This window comes from Pseudonaja textilis, chromosome 3, assembly GCF_049901715.1.
Source record: "Pseudonaja textilis isolate UNSWEBS1 chromosome 3, rPseTex1.2, whole genome shotgun sequence".
In the NCBI taxonomy this organism is placed as follows: Eukaryota; Metazoa; Chordata; class Lepidosauria; order Squamata; family Elapidae; genus Pseudonaja; species Pseudonaja textilis.
The window spans coordinates 52,583,055-52,605,442 of NC_141992.1; the positions used below are offsets into that span (position 1 = coordinate 52,583,055).

At 40.2% G+C, this 22,388-nt stretch overlaps 2 protein-coding genes across 3 annotated transcripts in view; one reads left to right on the forward strand and one right to left on the reverse strand.

Moving 5' to 3' along the window:
- The first annotated feature begins 3,504 nt into the window (after positions 1 to 3,504).
- On the forward strand, positions 3,505 to 11,843 carry LOC113440686 (glutathione S-transferase Mu 1-like). The gene is made up of 8 exons (XM_026707256.2): positions 3,505 to 3,606; positions 5,828 to 5,903; positions 8,445 to 8,509; positions 8,678 to 8,759; positions 9,304 to 9,404; positions 10,156 to 10,251; positions 10,332 to 10,442; positions 11,593 to 11,843. Exons 1-8 carry the CDS (start codon positions 3,571 to 3,573, stop codon positions 11,686 to 11,688), a joined length of 663 nt encoding a protein of 220 aa, XP_026563041.2. The 5' UTR covers positions 3,505 to 3,570; the 3' UTR covers positions 11,689 to 11,843.
- Positions 11,844 to 12,031: 188 nt separating this feature from the next.
- EPS8L3 (EPS8 signaling adaptor L3) overlaps positions 12,032 to 22,388 on the reverse strand; it is a 29,149-nt gene continuing 18,792 nt past the window's right edge. For both annotated transcript variants that reach the window (XM_087929707.1, XM_026707333.2), the window contains exons 15-20: positions 21,770 to 21,801; positions 20,763 to 20,856; positions 18,407 to 18,529; positions 16,848 to 16,933; positions 15,672 to 15,804; positions 12,032 to 13,183 (exon numbers count right to left, since the gene is read on the reverse strand). In XM_087929707.1, coding sequence (XP_087785833.1) covers positions 15,672 to 15,804; positions 16,848 to 16,933; positions 18,407 to 18,529; positions 20,763 to 20,856; positions 21,770 to 21,801 — 468 coding nt within the window. In that variant the 3' untranslated portion in view covers positions 12,032 to 13,183. The remainder of the gene's footprint in view (positions 13,184 to 15,671; positions 15,805 to 16,847; positions 16,934 to 18,406; positions 18,530 to 20,762; positions 20,857 to 21,769; positions 21,802 to 22,388) is intronic.

Genomic DNA, 22,388 nt, shown 5'->3' on the forward strand with positions numbered 1-22,388 from the left:
TCAATTCTAATTCAATTCTAAACATATACATAAAAATCATTTTTTGTCTTTCTTTCTTTCTTTCTTTCTTTCTTTCTTTCTTTCTTTCTTTCTTTCTTTCTTTCTTTCTTTCTTTCTTTCTTTCTTCCTTCTTCCTTCCTTCCTTCCTTCCTTCCTTCCTTCCTTCCTCTCTCTCTCTCTCTCTCTCTCTCTCTTTCCCTCACCTTTCCTTTCCTTTCCTTTCCTTTTTTGTTGTTTGCCTTTTGCTTGTTCTCTTTAGTCCATGTCATATCTTTGGCTCTGTGCCAAAACATGGTGAAATAATGAACCTCACTGTAATCATGTGAAACATTGTATAAAGTGGTGAACAGCACTTTACACTGTTCACCAACACTGCTGGCAGACTGTGCCAGTGAACAGGGGAAGGTTGATACAGAAGAATTAAAAAACGCCCCAGTTCAAAGAACTCTCTGTCTTAGCCCAGTACTCTTTCAATAGCTTCATAAACAATTTAGAGGAGAGGAGAGATTCGGTGCTCATCAAACTTGCAGATGACACCAAGCTGGCAGGAATAGCCAACACTCCAGAAGACAGGCTCAAGATGCAGAAGGATCTTGACAGACTTGAACGCTATCTAACGAAATGAACTTCAGTGGTGAGAAAAGTTAAGATTCTACGTTTAGGCAAGAAAAACCAAATGCACGGGTATAGAATAGGTGGTACCTCTTTATAGACTTCAGTTCAGCATTCAATACCATCATTCCAGACACTCTTCTAAGTAAATTAAACCAACTAGCGGTACCTGAACACACTTGTAAGTGGATCATAAGCTTCCTAACAGACAGGAAACAGCAGGTGAAGCTAGGCGGAATCACATCCGATACCTGTACAATCAGCACAGCCCCCCCCCCCAAGGCTGTGTGCTACCTCCACTTCTCCCTATATACCAATGACTGATTCTCAAATGATCCATCTGTTAAAATACTGAAGTTTGCTGATGACACAACAGTGATTGGTCTCATTCGAGACAACGATGAATCTGCATACAGACAGGAGGTTATACAACTTGCCTTGTGGAACAATCTGGAACTGAACACACTCAAAACCGTAGAAATGGTGGTAGACTTTAGAAGAAACCCTCCTATACTACCACCTCTTACAATACTAGACAACACAGTATCAACAGTAGAGACCTTCACATTTCTAGGTTCTACTATATCACATGACCTAAAATGGACACCTAATATCAAAAACATCATCAAAAAAGCACAACAAAGAATGTTCTTTCTGTGCCAACTCAGAAAGCTCAAACTGCCCAAGGAGCTGCTGATACAGTTCTACAGAGGAATTATTGAGTCTATCATCTGCACCTCTATAACTGTCTGATTTGGTTCTGGAACCCAACAAGACACACAGACTTCAGAGGATAATTAGGACTGCCTAATTTAGGACTGTCTAGGACTGCCTAAACAATTACTACCAACCTGCCTTCAATCGAGGACCTGTATCCTGCATGAGTCAAAAAGAGGGCTGTGAAAATATTTACAGGCCCCTCAAATCCCGGACATAAACTGTTTCAACTCCTTCCCTCAAAACGAAACTATAGAGCACTGCACACAGAACAACTAGACACAAGGACAGTTTTTTCCCCGAAAGCCAACACTCTGCTAAACAAATAATTCCCTCAACACTGTTCAACTATTTACAAAGTGTACACTACTATTACTGTTAATCTTCTCACCACTCTTTATCACCCATCCCCTCCCACCTGACTGATTCCAAGTATGATTTGATTGTTGATTGTACCCTATGACTATCATTAAGTGTTGTATGATTCTTGATTCTTAACGAATGTACCTTTTCTTTATGTATACTGAGAGTATTTACACCAAGACAAATTCCTTGTGTGTCCAATCACACTTGGCCAATAAAATATTCTATTCTATTCTATTCTATTCTATTCTATTCTATTCTATTCTATTCTATTCTATTCTAACAGTAGTAACTGCGAGAGGAATCTTGGGAGTCCTAGTGGATGTTCAAATATGAGTCAGCAGTGTGTGCAGCTGTCAAAAACACCAACACACTAGGCTGCATTAACAGAGGGATAGAATCTAGATCATGTGAAGTCTTAGAAGTGTGCAGTCCAGACTTCTACTGTATAGACATTTGGATTAAAAATGAAAAGATAGAACAAAGGATCGATGATTCCATTTCAGCTGTTGTTATTCAAGTAGAATCATGCGGATGTGGGGAAAATGAGATACCGTAAAAACAATTTTGAAAATATCCTTTATTTAAAGTGTCATATTAAATGACAACACCTAGCAACTCTGATTTAGAAAATGCTAAACAGTCAGGCCTGGTTAGTGCATGTCTTCAGGCTATGCAAAAGATAATGGCTGCAATGGTGCAACTTAAGTTCTGCTTCTTTTTTTAATGTGCATTAAATATATATTCTGTTTTTATAACTCTTTAGTCTATTAAATTTGGGGTAGAGTCAGGGCGACCGGACGGAGGTGAGCGTTTGCTGTCTGGATGCCCTTCCTGATCCTATGTGGCCTTCACAGCAGGTACTTTTTTCTTAGCACCCAACTAGAGAAGCATCTGTTGTTACCTAGGATTGAACTCCCAAGTGGGAAGTGAGCCTCTTCACCACTAGATCACCACACCGCCAAATATACATAAACATGGGTGGCATTTAGACCACACTGCTAGGGGTCCTTGGTGGTTTCTGAGCTTGCTTGTTTTCTTGCAGACATTTTATTACCCAAACTAATAACATTATCAGTGTTAGTACTAATAATGATGTTACCTAGTGTGGTTAATGAAACGTCCGCAAGAAAACAAGCAAGCTCAGAGAGCACCAAGGACCCCTCATGTCAATCCTGAGCTACAGATATTCTCCTTTGTGTAAGTTCACACCATCGTGGTCACCATCTTGGTTTTTGTGGCCACAGTTCGCAGACAAATTTCCAAACCTGTGATTTAGTCAGTCTTCGGACCAGGCTTTTCTGCTTGCTCTGGATTTCGTACTGAATTCTCTCTCTCTCACACACACACAGACAGACAGAGCTCAAAGTTCTTCTCGGTCCATGCACTTTGGACCTCGCGTTAAGCAAGCGTTAACAGTTTCGGGAATGTTAGAAGCCGTTAGCGCTCTTTCTCATTCATCTCCACAATGCAACCAGACCTGCAAAGTACTACTAGCCCACTACCGAGGCCGGATCTAAGTGGACTTAAAAGAGGGCAAATTTCAGAAGAGCCGTTCAAACTCCACCCAAACTCAAAACCCAAACTCAGCAAAAAGTCGCTCTTTCGAAGGGGCCGGCGGCGCCCGAAAGACCACTGGCTAGTTGCGCAATGGACACTTCTGCTTATGGGCCCACCCCATAAGCACCTTATGGGTCCACCCTGCTGCCGGCCCACCCCACCCACTTTGGCGAACCTCCACCGCCGCCGCCTCTTTTGGCAACCGAGGCGGCGCGTTAGCAGTTTATTAAGCCTCTCTCAGACGGAGCCTACCTCTTTAGCCTGCACAGCCCACGGTCCGCGGTGTTAGCTACAGAGCCGAAGATCTGCGAGCGCGCCATGCCGATGATTCTGGGCTACTGGGACATTAGAGGGGTGAGTTGCTCGGGCAAGAAAACGGGCAAAGACCTGCTGCTCTCTTCTCTCGCTGCTCCCACCGACGATGCCAGCGGGGGCTCCAGGTTGGAGCCGAGGCGTGCAAGAAACTGGCCGCCTCTCCTGCAAGACCTTCCGTTTGAAAAGACGGGGAGATTCCCCCCCACCCCACGGCCTCCCCCTCCCCGCGCCCCAGTAAGGCCTTTCTTTGCCTGCTGGCGAAGGGAAGGAGAGGCGGCGGGTCCCGTCGGGCTTCTCCTGGCCTTTCTCCGGTTTCCAGCGAGGCCATTGCCAGCCTGGCTGCTTGCAAGACCAGCTGGGTTTTTCTTTCACGCGGGCATTTGTTTCTGGGGGGAGGGAGAGGGGGAGGGGGAAGAGGCCTAATTGAGTCTCCTGCGCCTGCAGACCGAGGTCGCCCGCTCGCTGCCCGACAGAAGCTGGTTTTGTTCTCCCCGCGCCCGCCTTCCTTTGTCTCGGGAGAAGAGAGCGGTGTGCCCGACCTGTTGAGTAAAATTGGCAGTTTGGGTCTAAATAAACGTTGCCGGAATTGCGGTGCAGAGGGGAAGGAGGTGGCGGGGTAGGATAATGTTCACGGTTAAAGCATATTTAACGTTTTCAAGATGGCTTTTTACGTTTCTCCTGCTACTTGGGTCTTCACAATGAAATCAGGTGATCATTCCCGGAGGAATATCTATCTCTTCTTTTTCCTGCCCCGTAGATAAAGGGTGGGAAGGGAAGTTCAAGCAATTTGAATAAACAATCAAACTTCCAGACTCTAAATTACCTCCTGCCTTCCAAATATCACAGCTTAAAGTCAGTAGGAAATCCTTTTCTTTTTTATTTATTCACAACAAAAAATCCGCTATCCAAGGAGGACATTTAGTGTGACTCCTGGTCCCAAGGATTTGCCTGCCCTGGCTATGTGTGAATACAATGGAATTGTAAAAAAAGGGAACTACTATGTGTTTAAACTGTGTGGAACAGAAATTTCACTTGTTTGTACTGATATGGTAGGAGGATATATAAACCATCTGTCTGAACCATTGCTCTCCGTGGTTCCCCCTGTAATTATATTGATAAAGAAAAACAAGTTTTGTTGGAAGCATTGGAAAATATTGAAGGAGCTCAAATAACCATTAACAGGATTTCAGTAGCAGAGTCTCCTGCTCAAGTGGCTCTAATATTATCCAGCCTAAATGGAAATCATCCAAATAAGTTGGACTACAGTTTCTGTCATTCTGTGTGGCTATGCTGGGTACAGAGAACAGGAATTGTTTTAATGTAATCTTAACTGAAGATCAATGTGGAGGAGCAGGCTGCTTAGCAAATTTCAGGAACTGGTGCTGCCTTCTTTCCCTTCCATTTGAACCTTTTCCCTAGAGTGTACTTGGTGGGAGTTGCCAATAAAGCTGTGTAACCTTATCGTAGGTGTGGGAGGAGAATGGAGGAGGCGTGTTTTGGAGCTCTTCCACTGGCAGCAAATGGAGTATATAACGGACAACAAAAGGCATTTTTTCCTTTAGAAGGAGTGGATGGGCCAAAAGAGAGGAAAAGAAGTATATATGTAATATAAAGACAGACAGACAACTCTACAAGGGCTTCCATACAAATTTTCTTTATTGGTTCACCAGGCATCCTCAAATATAACTCACAGTTATGTCGAGATCCATCTAATGTCCAATTTTTTGCATAGCTGACTTCATAGTGTAAGAATAGTGATCTTTCATCCCATAACAAAGGAGCAAGGGTACCCCTTGCTCCTTTGTTATTGGATGAAAGTACCAGCACACTTCTGGGGTCCAGGCAAGAGTGAAGGAACCTCCCCCAACCCAGGGTCAATTCAATGACCAATCAGGATTACAGATGTGACCACATGACATGAACTACATTTCCCAGGATGCATTAACTACATTTACCATGAAGCATTCCCTTAAGGGGACAGTTCCCAATTCTAACTTAACTAACTCAATTCCCATTACCTATATACTGCCTTGATTTGCTTGGTACGAGATGGATTAGTGAGAAAATCTTGACAGAGGCTTTCAAAGTGCCTGTTATTCTACCCAGTAAGAATAAAGAGCATTCCTGAAATCTCGACGGTCAATTTTTTGGCCCTGTTTGCCTCAACGGGCTCTCATCTCTTTACATCTTGTGAAAAATACTTGAGAATGTTAATTTTACCCCACCCATCTGATAGCTGGTTTGCTTGTTTTCTTTACAGCTTGCCCATAGCATTCGATTGCTACTTGAATACACAGGAACATCTTATGAAGATAAGTTATACAGCTGTGGAGAAGGTTTGTGTGCCTTGCTGAATTTCATTTGTACTCCATCCTGTTTCCTTCTGTGAATATAACTTACTGAATGTAAATATTAGCTCAGCTCTTCATTCAAAAGAAATTGCATTCATTTCTAGCTTCTGAGCATTCCCAAGAATGTGAGAAATGTATTCTTGTTCAACACAAATATATAAAAGGTTAGAGTAGAAGAAAAGCAGAGTAAATTATTTCAACATTCCTTAAGTTACCTAAGATAGGGTGGTACGCACAATAATTGGATGGAGCTGTTCATTGAAGGCTGGGCTGTTATACAAGTGTTGTATTGGAACTTTTCCAGATAATATCTCTAGTGCAATATTATGGGCCTCTTTCCAAAGCCATTAACTTTAGAAAATTTTCCTTGATATCACAACAGTCTCCTTATATCTGTTCATCATCTCAGGCAGCTTCTTTTGGAATATGTTGCTGTTAGAACTGGGTTCATCCAGATTGTCATCTCATTAGGGAAACCTCTGGCTCGTAATAATGTGTGGGTGCCTTATCAGTAAATGATTCTAATATACCTATCCCTTTAGCTATTTGCTGCCAAAAATTGTATAACTGGGGGAGCATGCAGAAATAATAATTTTGTTCAGCATTGTGCACATGTCATGCTCTTGAGCTGGCTTTAGGTGAGTCCTATTGAGTATAATAGTGATCTTCTAATGAAAGTTGCAAGTCAAGGATGTTGCATAATCTTTATTGTTACAACTGCAGGCTTCTAATCCAGGAGAATATCTCCATTTATCTCTGCTTATTCTTGGTCTCTCTCTACTTGGAGGGCCTTATCTGTTTCCCATTCCTTCTCTCTCTAACCTTGCTCTTTTGCACTTATGCTCATGCACTGCTCTGGAAGATTTCTTTCCTTTACTTGCAAGTTACTTTCAGGTCAACCTTAGTATGATAGGTATTAAAAGATGTGGGAGAGATTTTGGTGTTATAGGATATTCTGTGATAGCTTGAGGTGCTTCCTCCCTTCCACCTTTTATATATGATGTTGGGCTTACACATCCAAGAAAGATTAGTTTTTAATGTATAGGAAAACAATACAAAGGATTGGCACTTGGAGTTACTTTGTAGCTTTGGTGTTCTCTACTTCGGTCCCTCATTGCAATATTGGATTATAGCTTCTGGATCTCCATCTAATGAAATGTATGTCTAGAATTAGTTTTTGATTGACTCTCCAGATGATTTCTTAGGCAATGGTCCTGGTTGGTCATCATTTAGCTAACATTTGCATTGAATTGCATATTACCTGTGTTTCCCCCAAAATAAGACCAATTAATTTTTACTCCAAAAGATCCATTGGGGCTTATATTCTGGTTAGGTCTTATTTTCAGGGAAACATGGTACTAAATGTGGCCATCTGGCTGACAATCTTAACGGGGGTTTATTTTGGGGGTAGGGCTTACATTATGAGGATCCTGATAAATCATGCTAGGGCTTATTTTGCAGTTGGTTCTTATTTTCAGGGAAACATGGTAGCATATACACATGTATATCCCATCTGTACACTACTAAAACTTTCATGTCTGCAACTTTTAACTGGCTGAAATGGTGTATCATAGGGCAAAACCTTTTCAATCAAGGTACCTCAAACGAGCTAACTTACAGATAGATGCTGGGACCCATTATTCCTGTGGGAATAAAATTTTGGACAGTTCTTGCCATTTGATACCATTGTGCTGCTGTTGTGGTCATGTGATCCTTGTTTACATTGTTCTCTGACATCTTCCCACAAGTCAATAGGGAAGCCTGAGAAGCTTATAGGAAGAAAGGGGGCGGGGGGGTCGATGGGAATCGTAGGATCACAGCAGCAATTCTGAACAGGCTGTTCCTATTGGTAGCCACCCTGTATTACATCAGCACCGAATTCTCTTTTTCAAATAGGACATCTAAATCTGAGAAATAAAACAACTGTAATTATTTATTGTGCCAAATATTTATGGGGTTTTCCATTTGTGCAGCTGGGCAGAATGATTTCTTCATGTGCCTTGATCTTGCCCAATTGTTTCCTTGAAACAACTTGTAGAATGTTACATGATGTTCTGAGGAATATTCTTGGTATGAAACGGAGAATTAAGATGACCCACAGAAGTCTCACAATATATTTAACTGGGCCAGCTGAAGACTTAATGTCTGTTAATAGCATGCTAAGCTTGGATTGCTTACCTCTGTTAATTTTTGTTTTGTGATTTGTTGTGTTATATAAACCTAGTCCATTTAATTACCTTATGGTTCAGTGCAATGGACGTATTCCGAAAATTGGATTAATTAGTTACCAAGCTGTGCTTATCATGCAACCAATCATGGAATGGCTGAGGTAATGGAGGAGTGGGGATTCAAAAAGTTTGCCTAAACTTGTCAGCAGTTGGTATAGTACTTGCTATAACTGGGTCAGGAAAAGCACGCACTTTTTTGCATTTTCTAAAATTGATTGCTTTTTTCTAGTGAAAGGTAAACTGCATCTGATTTGAAATTTCTGGTTGTCTGAACTTTCTATCTCCCATTTCTTACCAGCTCCTGATTATGATAAAAGTAAATGGATCAGTGAAAAAGAAAAATTGGGGCTGGACTTCCCTAATGTAAGTAACTATATGTATAATAGTTGGAAGAATATCTTAATCTGCTGTTTTCTATGGTATTCATATATGAGGACTTGAATAAAGAGGATAGCTGATGGGGATCAATCATGTGAAAGCCTAATATTGCAAAGGTTTGTTCTTAAGTAGTTCATTCTGTTTATTTTCCAGCTTCCATACTTAATTGATGGCAAGACCAAATTGACACAGAGTAATGCTATTCTCAGGTACATCGCACGCAAGCACCATCTGTGTACGTATAACCTGAGCTCTTTTGGAAGCTGAACTGGCTGATTAAGACCTGTTTCTGCTGCCCAGCATTTCTCATCTTTCTATTCCAGGGGTGTCAAACTCGATTTCATGGAGTGCTGCATCAGGGCTGTATTTGACCTGGGGGATGTGTGTGGCTGGGGGGCGTGGCCAGCATGACATCACTTGTGTTGGAGGTGCCTATGGTGGCCCAAGCACTCTGTCAGTAAAAACTGGCTCCCAAACTCTGTTTTCGGCTGCAATGGCCTCCTGCAAACATCTGCCAGCAAAAATGGGGCTGGGGGGGCACACACGGCCCTCACCAGCATTGTTTTCAGCTGGGATGGCCTCCTGCAACCCTCTGACAGAGAAAACCGCTTGGGAGGGCCATGCGTAGCCCTCCCAAGCTCCATTTTCGCTGGCAGAGGCACCATGGGCTGGTCCTTTACTATTTCCAGGACAGCCCCGAGGACCAGATCTAAGCACCCCACGGGCCGGATTTGGGCCCCAGGCCTTGACTTTGACACCCCTGCCTATACTATCTGCAGGTGGTGAAACTGAGGAAGAACTTATCAGAGTGGACATGCTGGAGAATCAGGTGATGGATTTCCGTATGGCCTTGGTGATGATTTCCTACAATCCTGACTTTGTAAGTTGAGTCACCTTCATTTCCATTTTCTCGTAAATGGGAATGGAGAACTGATGCCATGTAATGCTGTACAAACTAAATACCGGATCCAATTATAATATAGAAGACATAATTACTGGGTGTGTCTCTGAAAGTATCTTGTGGCAAGTGTATAAAAGTGATACCATGTGTCAATATCTGTGTCAATTTTCTGGGAATCAAGATGGAGAGGGTTTTTTTTTTTAAGGGCTATTGTCTGTATTCAGGCATTAAAGAATTTGGAAAGGTCTACATGTGAAACCTACAAATATAAACCTTCCAGTTCATGATATTGATCTTTGCACACACTTCCATGTTAAACTTAGATATCTGCTGATATTTGAAATCAGTATCTGAATATCTGCATAGAGGAATTGTGTTGTGTGTTTGCATAATGCTCCAAATAATAAACATGTCAACTAGCTCTCTGGAGGTTAAAATGCAAAATAGTTTTCCTTCACTTTTCAGTATAATTGTTGTATAGATATGAATTATGTTTGCAACAATTGATTTTAATCCTTCCTGCTCACGTTGCACATATTGCTGAAGTGGTTGGACTGGAAGGAATATATTTTATGTGATCCAAAGATACTGTCAAATATACTGTCATGCCATCAGAATGTAAGGAGCTTCCTCTGATGGTTCTTGGATGGAGCATGTCAAATTCCATAACTGTTGAGTAGAAACAAGCAACAGTTTCAATTCAGTTTTTTTCTGCTTGCTTGTTCTGCAGGAGAAACTCAAGCCTGGATATTTGGAGCAGTTACCAGGGAAACTGAAACTCTTCTCCCAGTTTTTGGGGGATAGAAAGTGGTTTGCTGGGGATAAGGTACGCGCATAGCCATACCTGGGTATCTCTGGGCAGGTCTGATCTTTTGGGTAACTCACTATTGATTTTCTTCCCCACAGATCACATTTGTGGACTTTCTCATGTATGATGTACTTGATCAAAACCGCATGTTTGAACCCAAGTGCCTTGATCAATTCAAGAATCTTCAAGATTTTCTGACCCGTTTTGAGGTTAGCTTTGGCTTTGTGAAATTTGCTAGCTTGTGGACTTTGTGACTTAGTTTTGTGGGTTTTGGCAAGAACTGACAGATTAATCTTTTGGCTAGATTGGATGCCCAAATTGGCATGGGCAGAAATATATGAAAAATACCATCCTGATATATATGAAAAATAAACATCTGAAATATATGAAAAATACCACTCCTGTCCCTTTAGTATACGAAATAATCCCCTGAAGACTTGGTGGTAGATTCCTTTCCATACTTTTATTTAATGTACATTTTCCTATGATGTACTGGTTGCTAAATGGTGCAAGGATTTTAAAGTCTACCACCGAGTGGCAAAACTCATAATTGGTATACGTGTGTGATAAGTAAAACAGAGTACCATAACTGAATGATTTCAGAAGGTGCAGGTGGAAAATCTACCGGCCACCTGTGTAAATGCAGTTCTTTTCTAGCTCTCCCTAAGCCCCCCCAAGACTTTGGATTTAAAATAATGAGTAACTATACAAAACGAAACAAAGGTTTCCCCTCCAATTCTAGGTGGAAAGCAAAATATAACTGGCACTAAATCTAGCAACATTCCCTAATTCAGAGTTCCTCAAGCTTTCTAGCTTTGGGGGGGTGGGTGGGGGGAGTGTGGGGAGGGGATGCATGCAGCTCTGTTTGGAGCTCATGTGCAACATGTTCCCCCTCTACTTGCACAAGTGAGGATGAATTCGTGCTTGCCGGCCACTTCTGTGGCCCCGGGGATTGGGGGCCCCTGCCCTAACTGACAGGACTTCATCCCCATCATCTTTCCCAACCAGGCATGGCAGCGGAGGTTGAAGGGAAAAGGCATGTGGAGGGTACTCCATTAATGTGGTTTCATCTAAAATGGGTCTCCAACCGTGGCAACTTTAAGCCTGGCCGACTTCAACTCCCAGAACTCCCCATGGCTGGGGAATTCTGGCTGGGGAATTCTGGGAGTTGAAGTCTGCCAGGCTTAAAGTTGTCAAGGTTGGAGACCCCTGAACTAAAATGTATTTTTAGTGTAGAAGAAATGAGAGTGGTTACCTGGATGGTGGGTTTATTGGGTGGTTGGTAGGACTATGACTTGAGCTTTTGGTCTATTTAACAGCTTCTCTCGATCTAAATATTTATTTTGTCTGCATCCTCAGGCCCTGGAGAAAATTGCTGCTTACATGAGTTCTAGCCGCTTTATGAAAACTCCAATTAACAATAAGATGGCCAAATGGGGTAACAAGAAAACATAAAGTAAAAAAAACATCTTTGTTGCTGGATGAGATACTTCCCCCCTTTTCTCCATTCTTTTTCTTGATAAGAAAAAAAATGATCTTTCTGTAGAATTGTGACTCAGATGTTTAGGTATTTGCAATGCAGTAGTGCTCAATAAAGTATCTTGGAATTACTTGGTAATGTTGTCATGTTTGGTACACTTTCACATATTTTTGACTTCTAGTCTCTCACACCTCCTGTTTTATCTCTGTGTTTTTATGTAATTCACATGAAGGTGCCTTTATGAAGAACTGCTTTCATGTCTGCTCAAAGCTGATTGGCTGTTGGCCTTTGGCTAAAATGAGAACAGCACAGAAGAAATATAAAAGGCTTCTAATTTTATTTTCCATTGTATATGAGAAATATTTAAATAAGCTCGATTAAACAAAATAAGTTAGATTAACATTACAGCAGCATTAGAAAACTGAATTCTGATTTATTTAAAGTACATTCCTGAACATTGAATCATGAGTCAATTGTCCAATATTTTTTGCAAATCCAAAAGTTACAAGCTGTCAAATCCTGGGATTAATATCACATGAATACACATGCACAATTTGGAATTAAACAGTTACTTTCATAGAAGGGAAGTTCATTGATTATTTTTTAAACAATCACTTCATTTTTCTGTCTAACTTCTCTACCATGTTCTAGCCTAAACCAGTGAAAGTATTTCTAAACTGACTAATGGAGAAATTAAAGAAAACTCAATATACTCATATTCATAATATACTCATAAAATGGTATATTTCAACCTGTAAATACATAATTTTCTTCATTTCTAATGCAGAAGCGTGAAAGAGCATCATAAGGAATGAACAACCTGACTCTTCTAATTCCAAGCAATTTTTTCTTGTCCTAAAGTATGTTTGCATCTAATGATGAAAGTTGGAAAGTAGGTGAATACTCTTAAGAGGAGCCGTGGTGGTGCAGTGGTTAGAATGCAGTACTATGAGCTACTTCTGCTGACGGCTGCTGCCTGTTGTTTGGCAGTTCGATTCTCACCAGGCTCAAGGTTGACTCAGCCTTCCATCCTTCCGAGGTTGGTAAAATGAGGACCCAGATTGTTGGTGGCAATATACTGACTAAACTGCTTAGAGTGGGCTGCAAAGCACTGTGAAGCGGCATATAAGTCTAAGTGCTAGTGCTATTATCCCTATCCTGAAAGCCATAGTCCAATAATAGAAGAGCATGTCACCACTGTAATAACAGCCCTTTACAGATGTTCCTGAGATCATTCAAAAATGGTAAGCATGTTACTTGCTACAGCATTTACAGAAGCATCTTAAAGCCTCTTGAAGACTATTATTAAACACAGCAATTACAAGCTAACTGGAAAATTAGTGGACTGAAGATTACCATGCAGCTAATAACATTTTCAGTGAGTTGCGCCATTGATGCAGTGATGATCTCTTCAAAATAAATGATGAAATGGTTTGGGAGATGTGCAAACGCTAACGCTGAGGACCATTACTGTGAAGAGAAGCACAGAGATCAAACCCTAACTTAGAAAAACTAGCCATTAAAAAAAAATTATACCAACCTAATGGAAAATTACAATGGGATATGATTAATTTCACCTTGGTATTATGTGAATTCAGAATTCACTATTCTGCAATTCCCCAACCTGTGGGGAACTCTGGCTTAAGTCACATTCTTGAAGAGCTCAGGATTATGTACTGTATGGAAGTAAATACACTTTTATTCCCCTAGCAATATTGTGGTGGGTGTGCTTAATAATAGAGACTAAATAAGGCCATTTAGTAAATTTCAAACAAGTGAGTACCCTAAATCTAGAAATCTACCAATGGTTGCTTTGTGTTTTGCTGCTTTGCACATGAAATAACTTTTCAGTTTTCCAAAAATATATATTGTATCACTTTTTCCCCCAAGATAAATAGTTGATCTGGAAGAATACTATATATGCTTCTTCATCAGAACAATGAAAGTGTTATCTTTGAAGAAAGGTTAAGATTTTAGAGCCCATTTTTGTACTACAATTATTTAGATAGAAGTATCCTTGACAGAAAGTACAATAGCACCCCTGATTAGAAAATATCTAAGGTTGGATTCAAGCTGCCTCACTTCTCTTTAACAGTCATTCTCTTGCAATAGTCTGCTTATAAAACATTGCGAGCGGAATATTACTCTTTGATCCCTTGTGCTTATTGTACAATTTTCTTTCACAACACTATCTCATGAGTTTGTGATATTAAGAGTAAGATGCTGGGAAATGAATGGCAAAAAAGATCCCGTGTTAAATTATGCATTTGGTGTGACTATCTCATGATTTGCATGTAAGAGTGCATTTATAACAACTGAGCCTTGTTCTTTTAAATTACGCAACCAGACTTCCTTATAGATGAAGTAAAATTATGTGCTAATGTATCATATCTTTCTTAGCTAAATATATAAAAAAACAAGGAATATGGAGTAACCTACATGTGCATAGAATGATGCCAAACCATCTTTGTAGCCATCTTTGGATGGTTAAATCAAAGTACTTTACCCTGTTTCTGTTTCGGATGTGTTAAGCAAAAACAAAAACAAAATACCCAACTTTCTGCAGGACCATTCCCGGCTGGCCATTTGCAAGCCCTGTGCGTTCCCGGGCAGAGGCTTTTGAATGTCCTTGATGTGGTTATTTTAATTGCTGCTTGTTAAGTTTTCATCATAGGTGCTGGTAAAGTACTTAATTTTTGTGACTTTTTTGAACTGCTCCTAGCTATCTAGAATGACTATGATGAGAGACGTGTGGGTACATAAACTGAATGCTGATAAACGAATACTTGTAGCTCAGGGTTGAAATGAGGGATCTTGTGCTCTCTTTTCATTATCCAAACTAGGTAGCTAGTTGGCTAAGGGAACATCTGCAAGAAGACAACCAAGCTCAGAGAGCACCAAGGTCCCCTCATAAATTGAATGAATAAATGAATAATAAACAAACAAACAAATATATAAATCCTGCTGTTCTGTGGGGGAAATGAGGACCATGTGCTTATTGTTAAGGCACATCTTTCTTTTAATTCCCACCACCACCATCACAATGCTCCCCAAAAGAGTCCATTCCATTGGCAGAAGGTCTCATCTGCCAAATCGCTGGTGGGCTTTAGAGGCCAATTCCTTTTTGAATGGACATCTCCTGTCTATGGTATTGATCAGATAAAAATCCAAAACAGTCCTGACAATGAATGTTTTTGTTGTGGTTCACCGGCAGCCTGTGCAGACGGCAGCAGAATCGGACAGTGGGGAAGAACAGGGACCAGTCCGGGAATCTGGAGAGGACTCGGATGAGGGTCCTGCGTCCAATGCAGAGATGGGGCCAGGACCATCTGGGACTAGTGTGCTGACTCTGGAGCCTCCAGAGCCTGGCAGCAGCAAGGCAGAGAAACCAGGGGAGCCTGTTCCCAGTGCGTGTCTGCGCAGAGCTGCTAGAAGTCAAGAGCAGCTGAAACAAAAGGGGCAACTCGGGAGTAAGTCTGGGAGGTGATTGCCCCTCCCATAAGGTATAAAGGACAGGCAAAGATGATGAAACCTTTGCAGGAAGCAAAGTCGTTTGTTTGGTTCAGATTCATTCTTGAAGCTCTGTGTGGACTTTGTACTTCGGTTGGTTTTTTATAATTCATTTGGCACTCTAGCTGTTGGCAGCAATTCAAAGGAAAGAAAGGTGGGTGCTTATCTCAAAGGGACTGTTTGGGACTCATTACCGGCTGGGAATGAACATAATTCCCAGCGTTGAAATAAAACAAGAGTTGTTTTAAATAAGCATGTGCTTAATTATGTTCTCGGGAAGCCTTGGTCAGAACAGTTTTAGTTGTTCCTTCATTCAGTGGTGTCACTGAAAAAAAGAGGGAGACTGAATTCCAGTACAAAGTGTCATTGACAATATGGTAGGATACTGTATTTTTCCAGGAGGTATGCTGAGATTGAATTGATGATCAAGATTTAGACATTGTCTTACCTACAGTGGAGATTTAACTCCTGCAAGCATTGAAAATACTTTTCTTCCCTCTTCCGGGCAGACCATTTTCAGTTCTTCTTGGCTCATCGACAGTAGCTGTCTACCATTTAAGATGCCGAGGGATTTAACTGTGCTGTTGAAATAACCAAAAGGCACATATGTAGTCAAATCAGCCACGCTTGAGGACTTCTGAAGAAGAAAGCAGGGTTGGACCTGATTCTATATGTTTTATTTATTGGGCCATGCTACAGTGCATCCTTTTTATTGTTGAAAATCAACAATCTGCGTTTCTCAACCATTCTGTGTAGTTAGAGCTGAAAATGGCTGCATGACTGAGAACTGGAACATGGCCCTTTCTAGTTCTGACACTTGATCTGTGAGCTTTTTGTGCTTGACTGTAAATGTGGAATCTGGTCTTTCCTGTATAAGTTAGCATTGTCATATTCGCCTTCCTCTATTTTTGCTTAAAAGCAAATTTACACCTACAGTTTCTGTAATCTGTCAGCACCTAGAATTATATCTCCAACTGGACATCTTTGGTCATAGTGATAGTATGATTTCTGGGATTAGTAGCTGCAGTACATCTGTAGGAAAGTTACGTGTCAGGGGACTAAACAGTTGAAAGTGAAGAAGGAGTTTACTACTCTACACAACTCTTAATCCCTTGGGTCCGATCTAAGTATAATATATAAAATCATACATTGCAATATCCTACCTGTCAACGACTACTTCAGCTTCAACGATAACAATACAAGAGCAAACAATAGATACAAAATCAAGGTTAATCTCACCAACCTTGATTGCAGGAAATACGACTTCAGCAACAGAGTGGTCAATGTCTGGAATACTCTACCTGACTCTACCTGACTCTGTGGTTTCTTCCCCAAACCCCAAAAACTTTAACCTTAGACTGTCTACTATTGACCTCACCCCTTTCCTAAGAGGTCTGTAGGGAGCGTGCATAAGCGTCCCTGTCCTATTGTTTCTTTTATTTTTCTTATATGTATCCATGTATTAATAACTATGTTTTTACTTATACCTATTATCTCGTAAGCAATTGACAAACCAATTTTTTTTAAAAAAACTCTTCATCCCACGGATATAAAGTATTAGAACAACCAAATCAGTCATGACCAAAATCAGATTTCTTGGACTAGTTATTAAAATGACACCTACATCTTGGAAAAACCTTTTGTCCTGAGCCAAACTGTGACTTCTGCTGGTGAGGAACTTGGCTGGATATCAGTGAAATGTGTTGAAACCTGTATACAGAGACAACAGGAACAAGATGATTCAGAGGAAAAAAGGATATCACTTGCTCAAACTTCTAAAGGCCTACCTATTTAGAAATAAGTGTAATTACAGTAAATAAGTCTCAACAACTGGGCTGGATCTCAATCTTATTTTCTAATAAATGGCTGCAAATTTGAGGATCTGAAATTTTCCTTCTATTAGTCAATTAGAATAGAGGTAGAAGAGACCTTGGAGGTCTAGTCCATCCCCCTTCTCAAGCAGGAAACCTTATACCAGGGGTGGAATTCTACAGGTTCGCACCTATTTGCTAGAACCGGTTGTTAACATTCTAAGCAGTTCAGAGAACCGGTTATTAGAAGAAATTACTGGCCTAATCCTGTAAGGAAGGCAGGAAGGAAACATTCTGGTGTTGCTTACAGAAACTGCCTTTCTGTTAATCCTTATTACATTCTTGGCAGGACTAGACTTCCTGTCTCAGGAACTTCTCTGGAATTTTTTCCCCCTTCTTTGCTGGTACTTTGCTTGTGTTGAGTGACCATTCAAAGTTACAATGGCACTGAAAAAAGTGACTTATGACCGTTTTTCACCCTTACGACTGTTGCAGTATCCCCACAGTCATGAGAGGCCAGGCGAGGAGATGCCTGCCTCAATGTGAGTGATGTTGAGTTGGCCATGCCCAGCCAGTAACATGATGACCAAGCCACGTCCACCCAGTCACATGACCACCAAGTCACACCCACCAACTAAGCCACGCACACAGAACTGGTTGTTAAAAAATTTGAATCCCACCCCTGCCCTATACCATTTCAGACAAGTGACTGTCCAGTCCCTTAAAAACCTCCAGTAATGAAGCACCTACAACTTCTGATGGCAAGATGTTCCACTGGTTAATTGTCCTCCCTGTTAGTTCCAGTTCTAGTTCTCAGTGGGTGGTGTATGTGAAAATATAACACATACAAATTTACAGTAATCTCAAATATCTAAGTGCTGCTGCTAGATGCTTCAAATGTGTTGTCTATATTTAGCATAAGTCAATTCCATGTTTTCACATCAGTACAGCAGATTGAGTATGTCTGCTTTCACTAAATTACCAAATTATTTTTCTCAGTTTTAATTCTGTGATGCTTCCAAAAAACCTAAACAGTTGGGATGAGACTTCATGCTATTCCTCCTCCATGAATTTGCAGCTATCTTTATGACACAATCAGAATTCAGGATTATTCATAAGCTGGATATTAAGAAGAATTCAGTATGTGGGCTTCCAATGAGATATAAATGAGAGCAATTCTGTCTGAAGAAAACAGCTGGTTCCAATGAAGTATGCAGAGATGCCCACTTTCCCAGAGAACACAAACTTTTTTCTGATTTTGTATCACATTGCCAATAGAAGCTGCTTCAATTTTATACAGAAGGGGAGAAGTGATTATGTGAAATAATCTGTCCCTGCAATGCCACATGATGCAACAGAAAATTGTACCCACTTGCTCTGGATTGTGCTCTTTAGATGCTGACTGATTCTTAGATTCCAGAATATTATTAGGAATATAGCCTTTCTCCCCCATGGCATTTCTGGCAAGCCACCATCTTTTTCTTTGATCCAAAATCTAAAAAATAGAAGAGTTCAATTTAACAGAATAACAGAATTGAAAGGGATCTTGGAGGTTTAGTCCAAACCCCTGTTCAGGCAGGATATCCTATAGCATTTAAGACAAATGGTTGCCCAAACTCTTCTTAAAAACTTCCCACAACTTCTAGAGGCAAGTTGGTGCACTGATTAATTGTTCTGTCAGGAAATTTCTCCTTAATTCTAAATTGCTTCTCTTCTTGATTAGTTTCCACCCATTACTTCTTGTCTTGCCCTTCAGGTGCTTTGGAGAATAGCTTGATTCCCTCTTCTTTGTGGCAACCCCTTAAGATATTGGAACACTGCTATCATGTCACCTCTAGTCCTTCTTTTCATTAAACTAAACATACCCAATTCCAGCAACCGTGCTTTATATTCAAGAGCTGTGATGGCGCAGTGGTTAGAATGCAGTACTGCAGATTACTTCTGCTGACTGCCAGCAGTTTGGCAATTGAATTCTCACCAGCTCAAGGTTGACTCAGCCTTCCATCCTTCCGAGGTCAGTAAAATGAGAACCCAGATTGTTGGAGGCAATATGCTGATTCTATAAACTGCTTAGAGAGGGCTGCAAAGTACTGCGAAGCGGTATATAAGTCCAGTGGCAGAATTCAGCCAGTTCGCACCACTTCGGGAGAACTGGTTATTAACTTTCTGAGCAGTTTGGTGAACTGGTTGTTGAAAAAAGTCATTAGGGCAGAGAACCAGTTGTTAAGTTTTTGAATCCCACCACTATATAAGTCTAAATGCTGTTGGTATTGCTGTATGTTTTAGCCTCCAGTCCCTTAATCATCTTTATTCTTCTTCTCCATTCTCTTTGTAGAGTCTCTTTTTTATATTGTGGCAACCAAAACTGGATCCAGTATACCAAGTGTGCTTTTACCGAGGCATTATAGAGTAGTATTGATATGTCATGTAATCTTGATTCTATCCCTCTGATGCAGCCTAGTACTGTGTTGGCTTTTGGGGCAGCTGCAGCACACTGCTGGCTCATATTTAAATAATTGTCCACTAGGACTCCAAGATCTCTCTCACAATTACTACTATTGATCTACCTATACTATACCTATGCATTTGGTTTTTCTTGCCTAAATGCAGAACTTTACTTTTTCACCATTGAATTTCATTTTGTTAGCTAGGGCCCAATGTTCAAGTCTGTCAAGACCCTTCTATATCTTAAGCTTATCTCCTGAAGTGTTGGCTATTCCTGCCAGCTTGGTATCTTCTGCAAACTTGATTATTCCCTATCTATCCCTCATCTAAATCATTGATGAAGAAGATATGAGCAATTGGTGAACAAGATGTGAGATATAACATAAAAGAATACATAACATACTGTCTGTTCTTCATCAATATATCTTTGATAAAGAATATATGAGATAACTCTGGATAGTCTAAGGAACTCAATACTGAATCTTATTAAAAAGAAAAGTGTTCAAGGTTTAGCCTTGTAGAATGTAGAAAAAATGACCCCAGTATTGTTATTATTGTTGTTGGGGAGTGTTGTTTAAGAAGGCCAGGCACCATTTCTTGTTTTGGATTTTTTTAAAATTACATGTTATTGTACTGTTGTTGCCATGGGCTGCCTAGATGGGTGGCCGGGTATGTTTTCTAAAATAAATACATAAATAAAGATGATTCCTGTGCCATTAGTACCAGTTCAGAAAGACTAGTGTGACTGTCAAGTTTCATGATGCATGGCAATAAATGTTAAGAAAATGTTGTTATAGGGAAACTGTTGGAAAAAGGTTATGAAGAAAAGTTTGGAGTTTGGGTAAAAGGCATGCTAAGGTCTACAGAAGTCCACATAACTTAAAGTTACAGATTTTAAAATCTACACACTGTTCCTTTCAGGTTCTTCTGGCTCAAGAGCCAATGATAATCATTTGCAGCATTGATGACTTCTAGACAAAGATGGCTATTCCAGTCTTCAGTTCTGCTTTTATTTAATGATGTGAACTAGCTAGATGGACTGTTTTCTATTAAGAATTATTATTAGAACTACCTTCTCCTTTTAGTTTTCTTTTTCTTTTTGGTCTTTTATACTGCTTAGAACAAAATACTTTGGTGTAATTTGCTCTCTTTCCTAGTCTTGATTAGACTTTAATTGCTTTGATGGTGTTTATGTAAAAAAGCGAGATAGCTTTTGATGCCATACAGCAGCTTTTTTGGTGAAGAGCACCATGCTTGCTTACCTACTAGATTTTCGGTCTTACCTCTAACAGGTCTCCTTTTCTTACAGTGAGCTCTTGGGAATTCCGTGCATGGAAATCACTTATGGCTTGCATGAGTTGGGGAGGATTGGAAGTCCTGAAAAGGAAATAAATCTGCTCTTGAGAACAAAAGTCTGGGAGAAGAGCAGCCTGCTCTTCCTTCTTCCTTGTTGATGTAAAGGACTCTCTTGAAAAGAGTTTGTCTCCTTGTCTCTACATGATCTACCTATACTATACCTATGCATTTGGCTCTTGTGATGGAATGTCTACTAGATTCTGCAAATGTGGGCCAAACGCCTCAGCTGGAGTGGGGCCCTTTACAGGATTTGAGTAATGTGACTCCCACTTCCCTAAGGTAGCACACCTGGCAGCTGAGAATATTATGGAGCTCTTTTGCACTAAAGCAACTCTAGCAGTAGGGCTCTGATACTTAAGCTCCTATTTCTTCCTTTAGTTCTTTCTTTAGTTCTTTTATGCCAATTTCAGAGAAGTAATCATGTTAATTTGTTGCAGCAAAAGCCACAACATGGCACCTTAAAGATGAGCATGCTGATAAGTATGCTAAAGAAAAACATAATTTCAATAAAATTCAAAAGTATTGTATCTTGTATGGTATTTTTGTATTGTGGTATTTTTGCATTGACTTTTTGTTCTTAAATATTTTAAACAACTGTAAACCACCCAGAATTGCTGGGAGTTGAGTAACATATATATATATATATTTGATTTATTATTATTGGTCTCACAATAAACTCCTCCCCCTCCTCCTATGAAAGCTTTGTCCATAATACTTTTGTCAGAATTTTAGCTACTCTCTAATTCCTCATTGTATTTCTGCCAGTGTAACTTGAGTAGGTCTGCATGGAATGCAATTTCTGAATTTGATGCATGGAAATTCTATCTGCCATTTTCTATTAGTCAAAATAATGTCTATATGGTCACATACGTAAGTTTCATTCCCCAGGGATATTTCCTATATATCCACTAAAAAGTCTGGTAAGAGAACATACCCATCTGAGGAATTATTCTGGGTTCCATTTGCCTAAAAGAAAATAATACAGCTTACTTTAAGTGAAATTAATGATAAGTACACATTAAACAATGTTTTAATAAACGAATGGCTTCAAACGTAAGCAATGACAATAGTGATATTTGCTTACATATTTGAACTACATAGGAATCCACTTTGTTGGTAGTAGCAATACAATTTTATCTGCTGGATAATTGCATTGTTAGTAATGCATTTGTATGCAATAGCAGACTTTGCATTTTGATGGTATAATAATGCTAATTGACCTACTGATTTGCAAATTATGGCAACCTGGTTCTCTCCAAATAGGTTGGAGTTCAGCTCCTATAAGGCCTACACTGCAATACTTGTACTGCATCCATGAGCATCCATCCCAAGATACTGGGAGTTGCAGTTCTCCTTATCTGTAGGCACCAAGTACAGGACATCTGAACTGTAAAGATGGGCAGAAATATAATGATCATTTGCTACATGAGCACTGCCATGAGAATTAACATTGCCCTTGAACAATATATGAAACTGTAAAAAAAAAAATCGGCTATTTGTGATGCCTCTGTGCTGACCTTGTATAGAGCAGGCAAGATTCTGCATTTACTTTA

Excerpts from the sequence above, each read along its gene's own strand:
- LOC113440686 (XM_026707256.2), top strand. The coding sequence starts at position 3,571 with ATGCCGATGATTCTGGGCTACTGGGACATTAGAGGG. Across the intron at positions 9,405-10,155 it reads TTTCCTACAATCCTGACTTT|GAGAAACTCAAGCCTGGATA; the intron begins GTAAGTTGAGTC and ends CTTGTTCTGCAG. Across the intron at positions 10,252-10,331 it reads AGTGGTTTGCTGGGGATAAG|ATCACATTTGTGGACTTTCT; the intron begins GTACGCGCATAG and ends TCTTCCCCACAG.